At 52.3% G+C, this 11,892-nt stretch overlaps 1 protein-coding gene across 1 annotated transcript in view; it reads left to right on the forward strand.

Moving 5' to 3' along the window:
* The window catches only part of UBE2G2 (ubiquitin conjugating enzyme E2 G2), a 30,778-nt gene extending 19,127 nt beyond the window's left edge, over nt 1–11,651 (forward strand). Inside the window, exons 4-6 of the mRNA XM_045852484.1 lie at nt 3,491–3,609; nt 7,156–7,296; nt 9,892–11,651. Of these exons, the coding sequence (XP_045708440.1) occupies nt 3,491–3,609; nt 7,156–7,296; nt 9,892–10,004 (373 nt within the window). The 3' untranslated portion in view covers nt 10,005–11,651. The remainder of the gene's footprint in view (nt 1–3,490; nt 3,610–7,155; nt 7,297–9,891) is intronic.
* Nucleotides 11,652–11,892: the final 241 nt, after the last annotated feature.

Genomic DNA, 11,892 nt, shown 5'->3' on the forward strand with positions numbered 1-11,892 from the left:
GGTTAGACCTTGGTGTTGCTCTTAGTTTCTGCTCCTTGGCATCCGACTCGCCTGAGCAGTCCTCAGTGGGGGCGATTTGGAACAGGTTCCTTTACAGAGTGGAGCGCAGGGATTGTTTTAATACCTGTCTCAACAAATAGATACGTACTTGTCTCAGAGCTCTGACATGATTCAGACCATTATTTTAATCAGGAAGATGGAAAATAATTTTCAGGCTTTGAAGAGTATATATTTGTCTCAGATAAATGTTTTGTTACCTTTTTCTTGTACATTTTTTTTCCCTGAAGATTTTGACATGAGGTCTTCAGTGAAGGAGAAGTGAGGCTATTGCCTCTTTGTTACTTGGAGGATGGCACTAACACTTGTCCAAAAATAACACTAATTATGTCTCCCTCTCTCGGTTCAGGAATGCACTCGCTAGTGCTTCCGTCAGTCAGCTGGCATGCCGCTGCCCACATGGGCCCAGCTGCAGGCTCGTCCCAGGCACCAGGGCCTCTGGAGGAGACAGGAAGCCTGGTTTTAAACCAGTAGCGAACCAGAGCATTGGAAAATGGCTTTGATATTTAAGATGTGGGAGCACTTTAGGAAATGTTTGATCATGTTTATGAGGCTGCAGACGACCCAGGGGATTTTTTTTTTTTTAATTTTAAAGAAAGCACTATTATGAGAAACAAAGAACTGTTATCAAAGTATTGAGCAAGTACCATTTGGCTCATTCCAGAAACATTACCCAGACATACTTTTCTCTACGGAATCAGAGGTGCCAGAAAGATTGAAGCACTGGCACACATTCCTGACATAGTAACACTGTTGCTTTTAAAGATAGCATCTCTGCTCAGCCTCTGGGTTAGCAGTGTGGACTGTGTTCTCCTAACTCCCGGACTGAACTGATTTCGGACCCGGGCCAGTCACTGTATCCCAGCTTTGCTTAAGTGAAAGCAGCGCTTCCTTACACCTTTCATCCGAAGGACATGTGGAGTAAGGATGGAAAGGCACTTACCATCTGCTTTGGGTTCTCCTGCTGGAGAAGAAGCGTGGGCTGTTTGGAAATCGCACGCATGTGCGTGGGCCATGCTGACCCTGTGTGCAGAAAGAAGGGCTTCCAGGGCATTGTTGGGGAAGAGCACCGCAGGGCTGGAGCTGCCCGGCGGTGGCCTGCACCCTGTCCCAGGCTGGACGCCCTTCCCTGCGGTGCAGCTGGGCCACCTCTCTTCCAAGAGCCCCACCCCCCACACCCGCCTCTTCATGTGGCTTTCCTGTCCTGGTTTCAGGCCAAGGCTCTGGGCGCTGTTGTGCTGCGACACCTTCTGAAACAAAGTAGCTATTCACTGTGGCTTCTCCCAAAGTAGCAAAGACACAGTTTTCAGAACCAAGATTTGTCTCTTAAATTGAAAATACTTAGCGCCACTGAGCATTTCTTGCCTCATTCCCATTTTACTACAGCCCAGCCTCCCGGGCTGGTGACTCGGCCTGGCTCTGCTGTGGCTCATCGAGAGCGCAAGTGTCAACACCAAATGAACATAGAGCTCTGTTTAGTTTCTTTTTGAAATTGTTCTCATTTTCCTTTAATTGTGGAAATAAATATTGTTTCTACTATTTGCAAATTTATATAAATTTTTAAAATTTCACTGAATCAAAATAATTTTACAAAGACAAAATAAACTTGTACTTTTAAAAAACAATTTTAAAAATGTAGGTAGATTGTTTTAGAATTAATATATTTTAATTCGTTCCTGTGCCATGTCTTGTCTTTATTTATTTATTGCATGAGCCAAAAAGTCCGTTTAGTTTTTTTTCCTTAAAATGAAAGATACATTTTTCATTTTCACCAGTAACTCTATTGACTTGGATATTTCGAGCATATCCGCCGTCTCCCACATGGTATGTGATGTTGATTGTTCTCAGTTACCGTCTCAGTGTGGTGGCTGCCAGCCTCAGCTGGCCTTCCTGACAGTGGAGCATCGTCGTCCGGCGAGACGTCTCCAGCGTGAAACCTCACAAACCACTCGACTCGTTCGGTCAGTCACAGCACCTTCTCCGTACACTGCACAGATCTTTCTTGTGTGTTTCAGTTGCATTTTTATCTTTCTTGAAACAATAAAGCATAATATGCCGACAGTGTTGTGTATTGTCTTCCATCTTCAATATTAATTTGGCTACACAAAAGTTCACCAGTTTTGGTGTTGCTTTCTTATAAATGCATGCTGGTATGACAGCTGTCACAATACTAACAACACTGTTTTGAATGAAGTTAAAGACAACTAAACCATCCTGCAGAAAAAACCGAACCACCTCTTTGGCCAGCCGAGTGTTTTGAGAGGCAGCAGGCCTGGGCGGCCGAGGCCGTGGGCCCTGCGGCAGGCCTCACCGTGTGCGGAGTTGGTGTGCTGGGCCGTGGCGTGGACAGAGACGGGCAGTCCTGAGGCGCTTCCTCTCGGTTCACAGGAGCGGTGTGGGATTTCTTCTCTTACTGAATTGAGGGGCCACAGCCAGCGTAGTTGCTGCTCTTGTAGGGTCTGTAGCTGTCGTTCCTCGGCTCTGTTTTCTGTCCAAGTTTACGCGGGAAAGATGGTCTGAGATGGGTTCATGACCTCAGGGCGGATTTTGTAGACGTCCTTCGTGTGGGGTGGAGGAGCTCATCTCTGTCAGGGTGTGAGCTGGTGGCTCTCACTCCCCCTCTCCTGCGGGCCAGTGTGCTGTGCATGGAGCAAGAGGGTGCTCATTTGTGCAGGTCGAGTTCTGAAATGTGGCGGGACTTTGAGACGTGGCTTAGTCCGTTTCTGCCACTTTCCCCACGAGGAGGTAGTAAGCCCAGGCAGACGAGGTGTGCACGTGCCGAGCGACAGTGAGTGCTCCGGCGGCCGGGCAGGTGCCGGGTGTGGCCCCGAGCCCAGGCCCGCAGGGCGGGGCCTGCTTGCCGCACTGCTGCACGCGTGCACATCCCGGCTTCTGCGGGGAACCCGGCAGGGACCACGCGTGTGCTCCTTACCTGCTTCTGGAAGCTGACAGAAATTCTGCCGAGGCGCATTTAAAAATAAGAAATAGCTTTTGGACAACAACTCTCAACCCTTTGTTTATTTGCGACAATAGAATCTTGCTGTAATGTGCGCCATAATTTATACCCTTCTCCGAAAATGTAATTGTACCGCATACACAGAAAGGCAGAGTCCTTGGGGGCCCTGCAGCGCTGGCCTTAGCCTTTCCTCTGATCCCGTGAGGGTGGAGGTTCTGCTGCTCCCCTGCGACCTCTGTCGATGTAAAACCACCTGTGACTAACTGTGTCTCGTGCTCGTACCTGAGATGTAAACCAGATTGGAACAGGACAGGGACACATTATTTTCCATTCAGAAAAAAGTAGCTATTCGTCATTGGTATTTAGATATAATCTTTTCATGTGCAACAATGCAGTAAAAATTCCCGAACTCATTTCTAAGCGTGGTGGACATGGGGAAAGCCTGCCTTCAAGTCCTGCGTATTTTACATCTTCCAGGGGCCCCGAAGACACTTGCTTTGAGTTTGGAGTGTTTCCTGCCATCCTGAGTTTCCCGCTCGATTACCCGCTGAGTCCCCCGAAGATGAGATTCACCTGCGAGATGTTCCACCCCAACAGTAAGTGCTTTCGGGAGTCGTCCTGAGGGTGCCAGTAGGGGCCCAGAGATAGCGTGACCACGTGAGAGGTGGTGTCCGTGGGTGACCCAGACCGCAGGAAATGGTTTTGTGTTCTGGATTGTAGCCAATGAATCATGGTGGTGTTGGTCGGTGGTTTCAGTTTAGGGGGACAGTTCAACGTGGATGAAAGAGAATGTGGCCCTCCAGCGAGATGCCGTTCGCGCCGGGCGCCCTGCTGGCCGTGCGGCCGTGGGGAGTGTGCGCAGAGAGGGCTCCCCGTCCTCGCCACAGCGTTGTGCTTAACGTGGGGAAGTTGGCAGCAGCCTAGGTTTTCAGCAACAGAGCATGAGCTAGGTTGTACTGATTCATATGCTAGAGTACTACATAGGTACTTAAATGATTTGGGAAATGTTTAATGATATGGGGTGGTATTTGTGCTAATTGAATGAGAATAGCAGGTTATCATGTTAGTTTGTTATCATTTACCTAGAAATGTAGCCCAAGAATGTAAAAAATGATTGTTTTTTAGTGGTAGGATGAGTTGTTCTTTTTGTAAATTCTTTTCCTAAAATATGTATTTTAAAAAGAGGAAAAAATAAGGTCATTTACATAAACTTACTGTACTTTAGTTGAAAAAGTGTCTAGTAGCAGGGATCAGAATTCCTGAATGGCTGCAGTTTTTATGTCTTCCTTGTACAGGTAGGGATTATAGTTAAGAGAGTTAATAAGGAAATACGTTGTTTTCAGTGATCATGTTTAAAATAACGTTCCTTTTTATAAATGATTATTATTGCCATTAATCATGTTCTTAATAGTTGTGGCAACAACAAAATGTTTCTTTTTGTAGCAATGAAATATTTACCTATTTGAAACCAGTTTCTTTTCCTGTACTTTTTTACATATCATGAGAGAATTTAGAGGATGGTCTCAGCTTTTGACTTCCCTCTCGGTTTGCAAATGAACTCCTGTGACACACCACCTACGCCCCACCCCCACCCCCACCCCACTCGGAAGCCCTGCCCGGACTCTCCGCTCTCCCGATGGGCCCGGGATGGCCCACCTGGTGGGCACGCTCTCTCCTGTGGGACTTGCTGCTCACACCCCCGTTAGGGATTTGTTGTTCACCGCCGATGCCAGTGGCCAGTCTGGACCTTTCCTTAGCTCGGCGTCAGTTCGGGACACTGTGTGGGGGGAGCTCAGAAGCCTTCAGTCTGCGGGGAAGGCCGGCCGCAGGCTGCTGGTCGCGGCAGTTGAATGAGGTGTGCCCACACATTCATCATGCCGCCGCCACCTTGGTGTTTGAGTAACACAGAGCGGTGGGGTTTTTCAGTTTCCAGATAATTGTACCAGTAGTGAGTCACATTTTGCTTAGAGATCTAACAGGCATTTTTCAAAGATCCAGCCGTAAGGAAGGGGGGAGACGTAGGTGAAGGGAGACCTCCAGGAGGCTCAGAGATAACTTGCCCAACAGTTTAAAAATATATTATGGTTGATGGAATGGATTGAAGGATCAACAATTTCAAGTTGATTAATGGCAAAATGCAACTATAAAGAGGACTGTGGGTAATTAAAAATTAAGATTTTACAGAAGATAAGTGGTCTTTAGAACACTGCTTATAACATAGTGTTAGAAACAAATGTGGCCGATAAACTGATTAAAGTGTTAAACTGTGTGAATGTATGGTAGGAATAGTCTGATAATACTGTTTTAATGTTCAGATAATTAATAAAAATAGCTTTTTTAAAAGATTTTATTTACTTTTAGAGAAAGGGTAAGTGAGGGAGAAAGAGGGAAACATCTCTGTGATATTTCACATGTTTCATGGGATCACATGAAACATCTATGTGATCAGTTAGTTGCCTCTCACACACCCCCAACTGGGGACCTGGCCTGCAATCCAGGCAGGTGCCCTGACTGGGAATCGAGCTGGTGACCTTTCAGTTTGCAGGCCAGCACTCAGTCCACAGAGCCACACCAGCCAGGGCACAAATAGCTTTTAAATTTGGCCTTATTGTAAGTGGATGTGTGCTGTTTTTATTTTATAAAAATTATTTTTGAGAAGAGCTATTAGATAGGTCTCACTATAATGAAAACTGATCAGTCCATAAATGCTTTAAAAAATAGTTGAGCACATTTACTGAGTTGCTAGGATACAGTGGTGAACACGATAATAAAAAGTGGGGGGCTGGACCGTCAGTGAGGTGGGGGCGTGTCCTGCAGAGGTGGTGGCCAAGCTCAGCCTGCAGGGGAAGAGCAGTGGGAGTTCCTGGGCATCCATCAGGCAGGGCGGGGGGGGTGGACCGAGCAGAGGAAGGAGTGAGGGGACAGGGGAGTAGGGGCCAAAGCAGTTGAGGCCTTTGAGCAATGATTCCGATCTGGGTGTTTATTTAAGGAGCGTGGCTGACTGCTGGGGGATGCGTATGCGGGCTGGCGTGATCAGTGTGGCCTTAGAGGAGCCACCCTGGTGTGGGGTCGAGTCCAGTTGGACGGCCTGGCCGGGATGCAGCTGTGGTGGGCCAGGGGAGAGGACTGTGGACGTGGAGGTTCAGGGGAGGTTTAGGAGATGAAACTGATGAAACCCCGTGAGGAGGCGGCGGCAAGGGACACAGTTGCTTCTGGGTGTACTGGGTCACTGTGTAATGCTGTCACCTTGAAGAAGTGACTCTTGAGTTGAAAACTCCTTGACACCTACTCTGCTTTTATGGCAGAGAGAGTTGTTCAAAGCGTTCTGGGTGCTCAGGTCCTGTGGGCGGGGCCTGTGGGGGGATGTCCTGGTGCACACAACCACAGTTGTGCAGTTTCCTGAGCCTGGTCCTTCGGCGGGAGTTGGTGGTGCGGTGCTTGGGTAGCCGGAGAGCTGGAAGCACTGGAACACCCGTTGGGTGGGAAAAGTGAGGGGCTAGTGTGAAAGGAAGGCTATTTAGAACTACTCTCAATTCTGAATTCTCATGAAGGTGATTTAGATGCATTTTCATTTTAAATTAAACTTAACAGTCTTGCAAGTTTACAATTGAGTCTCTCCAGATGGATTCTTGGGTAATTTGAGCGTATGCCAAAGCCTCTGAAAATCTCTCCAAGTATGTATAACGGGAAAAAAAAACCAGATGGCTTTAACTTTGTTAGTAGGATGATTACATACTGTGAGGTGGGAGGTGGCAGGGGGGAAATGGAGACAACTTTACTTGAACAACAATTTTAAAAAGTCAAATACACTGGCCCCAGGAAGGGGGCGGGGGCTATTTAAATGTAATCAATGGATGAAGAGAAATTGATACTCTTAATATTTAAAAAAAAACATATGAAGGTGAGTTTTCCCATGATGACTAGAACTGGACAGGTCAGCCCAGAGCCCCGTCAGGGTGAGCAGTGCCCTGAGGGGCCTGCATGGGCTCCCCAGGACCCTGTGGGCGGGGCCTCAGGCTGTGCCCCAGCTGTGTGGACGGTTTGCTGTGTTGGCACCTCCTGCTCCCTTCCTCCCTGGGCCCTGACCACCTGCCGTGTCACTGGCCCAGTATTGCTCACCTGATGTGTTCTGGCCCCTGCAGTCTACCCCGATGGCAGAGTCTGCATTTCCATCCTCCACGCGCCAGGCGACGACCCCATGGGCTATGAGAGCAGCGCCGAGAGGTGGAGCCCCGTGCAGAGCGTGGAGAAGATCCTCCTGTCGGTGGTGAGCATGCTGGCGGGTGAGTAGGGCCTTGGTTGTCTCGGTTGGCTTGCCACTAGTTGTAGGAGCCAGACAGCTCATTTCATCCTTGCCTGCGTAACTCACTTTCACCATTTGTGATGCTTTCCATAATTTTGAACTTCAAGGACGGCCTCGCGTCATGCATGCCGTGTTGTGTAGACCAGCAGTGTGTGTGCGTCACGGTGCAGACCGGGGTAGCCTTGCTGTGACTGTGGGCATCTCCTTTATTTCAGTCATCCATCAGGGGGCCTGCTGTGTTGGGGCAGACACTGTACCAGGGGTGTGGAGCCCAGTGTGACATGTAGACCCCAGCTTTAAGGCCCCACTTTCTCAGGAAATGTTCCAAATTCAGCAGCAGTTGCAGGCCACCCTGATAAATCCTGTGGGCATGACACACCCGGGGCTCCCAGGTCAGGTCCCAAGCTGGGACCGTGTGGCATCAGTTTAGGACACTTGGGAGTTATGAGGTAAGGGAGAGGGAGAGGCCACTGACTCTGGCAGGGCACTGCCAGGACTCCTTATGGCCAGAGCCCAGCTGGGGCAGGGAGCCCTGCGGCGGTGTGCTCCCTCGGAGCCGGGCCCCCATGGGTGTCCGGTCATGCGTGCTGAGCCTTAGGAAGATGCTCCTGTGACCATGGCGCCGACTTGGAGGCGAGGCGGTCAAGTGTGGCCATGGTTACGGCAGGGCAGGACTTTCTGGGGCCTAGGGCCAGGGCATGGGAGACACCGGCTGTGGAACTCGAGTAACTAGGGGGCGGGTAACCCAAGTGCCTGGGCAAAAGGGCGCTGGTTTGGGGACAGGTATCCAAAGGGAGCGGGGTTTGGGGAAGGGAACACTTTGGGGTGTGACTGTCCACCACCCTCCAGGGCCTGCCTGGAAGCCACTCAGCTGAAGGGGGGGTGGTGGAAGTGAGGGTGTGGGGTCATCTGTGGGTAAGACAGTGGGTGACCGGTAGTACAGAGGGGATGATAGGGAAAGGGCATGTGGACGGAGAGGGGTCCTCAGAGGAGTGTGGGTGGAGTGGCCTGGAAAATCCAGAGGAGATGGAGGGTTGCCACAAGGAGAACGTGGACAGTGCTGCGGAATGGAAGGCCCCCCTGGGCGGGGCAGGGGGCGCCCAGCTGGAGGCCAGCCCGAGCGACCCTGGGTTTGGGCCATGGATGTCCTCAGCTGGCTGCTTGGGATGCGGTGAGGTCCGGGATTTCGGTGCGTGCATGGTTTGAGCTGGAAGCACTCCCCATTCGTCCACTGAGCGGTTGGAAGCAGGAGAAAGGGTCTGAAGATGGGGGGGAGGCAGTGGTTTGGCTGTCTTCCTATGTCAGCTATACATTCTTCTTTTAAAGGTTTTAATGTAGTCCTTACACACTCCTCTCGGAATACCAGTCCCCTACGCTGAGCAGCTTTTCCAGCGCCGTCCGCATGCTCAGGCCGGCCGGGCCCCTCCCCCGTGCGTTCGTGTGTGCCCTCCGTCCCGGGGCTGCCCTAGGGCCGCTGCGTGCCCTTGGGCCCTGGGGTTCCCTCAGTCAGAGGCTCTGCCCGTGCTTGGGTGTTCCCGCAGCCCGGCCCGGTCAGGAGTCCTTTGAGTGCCGCACCCTCCAGGAGGCCAGCAGTCATTCTGCCTGCTGCTGTCCCGTCCTCCCCTCTGTAGCACTTAGTTTGAAATGCGGCCTTTGTGGGCCCGCTAGGTGGTGCCTCTCTGAGGGCCCAGGTAGTGAGGTTGGCTGCATAGCCGGTGCCCAGAATGAGGCCTTGCACTTGTGACCTGGTGAGGAGGGGGTTGTGAGTGCGTGGAAGGAGGGGAGACACTCTTTGTCAGTCGGGTTGACGCAGCTTAGGGAAGGAGGGCTGGAGTGGGAGGGAGCGGGCCTGGCTGGACCCGGGGCTGATCTCAGGGCTGTGCTCGCCGCCCTCTTGGCCTCCAGGCAGCCTTCTCTGTTCTGATCTAGCCACTTCTCAGTTCTGGCCACCAGCACTGGGCTCACTGCCTGTATGTATGTGACTGCCTGTTCTCCTGTCCTGTTCCCCCAGGCCCCGGCTGCCTCTCGGTGTGTCTCCGGATTCCACCCTGGAGCCACTGCTGGCCCTGTCTGGCCAGTTCAGGGACTAGCTACCCTGGGGTCAGGTGTCCACGTGGGCCCAGCACCCACGTGCGGCCACATCAGCGTGGCCGTGCACTCCTGTAGGAGCGAGGAGGCAGCTGCACTGACGGGCTCTGAGACAGACGCAGTCTGCACAGGGCGCTCCGGGGGCAGGCCCGTGGCTCGTCTGGCCTGCTCTCTGGGGTGCCCAGAGTGAGGTAGATGACTTCCGCGGGCACATTTAGACCCTCAGAAGGAAGGAGTCATGAGAGTGGATTTCACCCCAAGATGCGTCTCTCCACTGAGCTCACACTGCTGCTCCGGAGCGGGGCTCTCGTTTGCTTCTTCAAGAGCAGACTCCCCCCAGCATTTCAGTGGTCAGCATCTCTTGCTTATTTCTGGGACGCATCTCTGGGGAGACCCAGCAGTGTTTCTGAGTGAAGTGGAGATCTTGCCAGTCGAGACCTCCCTTTGACAGCCCCTTTCAAGTGGCAATGTCTGCCTTCTCTTTCAGAGCCCAATGACGAAAGTGGAGCGAACGTGGATGCCTCCAAAATGTGGCGGGATGACCGGGAGCAGTTCTACAAGATCGCCAAGCAGATCGTGCAGAAGTCTCTGGGGCTCTGAGCCCCGCCCGTGTGTGTGTGTGCACCTGCCACCAAGCGGTCTCCAGTGTTTCTCCTCCAGGACACTTAGTGACAGTGACACTCTGTGCTGGCACCAAAAAGGCAAGCTTGCAGAATTGCAGCTCTGGTCTTCTTTGCCACCTCTCCCACCCTAAACAGGCTTCTATTCTGAAATTACAACTTACGTAGAATAATGACCATTGAATGCAGCTTTAGAGTGTTCCGGCAAGGTGGTCCAGGTAGATTGGCAAGCCGTCTCCACTACCTCTCCCAGCTGAACGGCTTCCCACCCCTCCCGGGGTTGGGGAGGGTGTGCGCTGGCCTTCCCGGGACTGGAACCGGTGATGCTCTCTCCAAAGGGCGGGGGCCTGACGCTGAGGCAGAGGCCAGGCGGACGCCTCTGCGGGTCCCTCCGGCTCCCTGCGTGCCCCAGGAGCGGTGTGCCGCTGCTGCAGTGTGTTCTCTCTCACCAGCAGGTGTTTTCTTTCTGCCCCGGTCCCACCTTCTCCACTTGTTCCGCACCACAGCCTCCCACACTTAGAAAAACTTCCAGGAAATAAATGCTGTTCAGATGCGGACCGATGAACAGTGGGCGCGTGCAGAAGCTCGCTGCCGACCGCACAGACCAGCGGTCGTTCCGGGTCCCGCTGATCAGAGAATACGGCCCTGTCTCAGTTACCAGCGCGGGAAAAAGGGGAGACTGGAAGGTTCAGTCACAGTTTCTTCTGGAACTGCGGGAGTTTGTCTTTTCCGTTCTCGAAGCCGGGGAGTTCTAGGCTTTTGGGCATGCTTGGTCGCAGCAGGAACTTGTAGCAGCTGCTAGGGCAAAATTGTGATTTGTGACTCGGGGTTGGAAGGGATCCACTGTTAGTGCAGCGCAGAGGCGTGCCTTACCTGCGAACTTGACCGGCGCTCGTGGAAATGTGGCACGCGGGGCCCGGGCCCTGTGGGCGCAGATCACGTGCTGTGGCTTGTGGTTTTGACGCGGCCGGGCTCCGATGCGGGCGGCTCCACAGCACGCTGCCGGGGTCCACTGTGAGCAATAACAACAGACTTGCTGCATGCAGAACCACACATCCGGCCTGTTTCGGACAGGTTACACTTAAATAGGAATTTCTATTTTTGAAATAAGGGACGGCCTCCAAGACACAGAATAGGTTTTACTGTAATTTCTCCTTCCCTTCCCTTTCACCATGCGTCTGGCGGACAGGCGTGGCTTCTGCTGTGCTGCCGCCTCGTGTAGTTTCTTGGGTCAGTGAGTTCTGACTGAAGGGCTCCGTGTTGGGCCCCATGGAAACCAGGGTCTCTCCTTCGCAGAGGGCATGTTTTAAGATCGGGAATTCAGTACGGGGCTTGCATTTGGAAGGGGAGGAAAGGAGACATACTCACCTGAGTTGTGTGTGCAGGCCCATTCGTAGGAGGCAGAGCCCTCTCCGCGGAGAGGAGAGGCACGTGGGGGTGTGGTGTGTGGACACGGCTGGAGCGTGGGCATTGCGGCCACATCAACAGTGGCCACGGGGGCTTCCGTGAAATCTGGAGGAAGAAGAGAGGCAGTCTCTTTGCAAAACAAAGTATTTTTATTAGTTTGTATTTATTAAATGGAAAAGAGAATCCCCTGGTTAAAAATAAAGTTATATATTTTTCCCCACTCTGCATTGTGTTTCTCTTTGTCGCGCTATTCTATAAGCACACGGAGACCCACGTGGAGTGCGCCAGCGGCCCCTCCGTGGGGCTGCCCTCCTGCGCGCAGTGCGCATGGGCACCGGGACCCCGCTCCCAGCACTGTCCGGGGTCACTTTATCCTGAAGGCCTGTGTGAGTGTTGCAGGGTTCATTCTCTTTAGTTCCTCTTCTCCACTCTCCATGTCTTCCTTCTGGAATTCTCGGGTT

The sequence above is a fragment of the Phyllostomus hastatus genome, unplaced genomic scaffold, assembly GCF_019186645.2.
Source record: "Phyllostomus hastatus isolate PE091 unplaced genomic scaffold, TTU_PhHast_1.1 phas_contig_948, whole genome shotgun sequence".
In the NCBI taxonomy this organism is placed as follows: domain Eukaryota; kingdom Metazoa; phylum Chordata; class Mammalia; order Chiroptera; family Phyllostomidae; genus Phyllostomus; species Phyllostomus hastatus.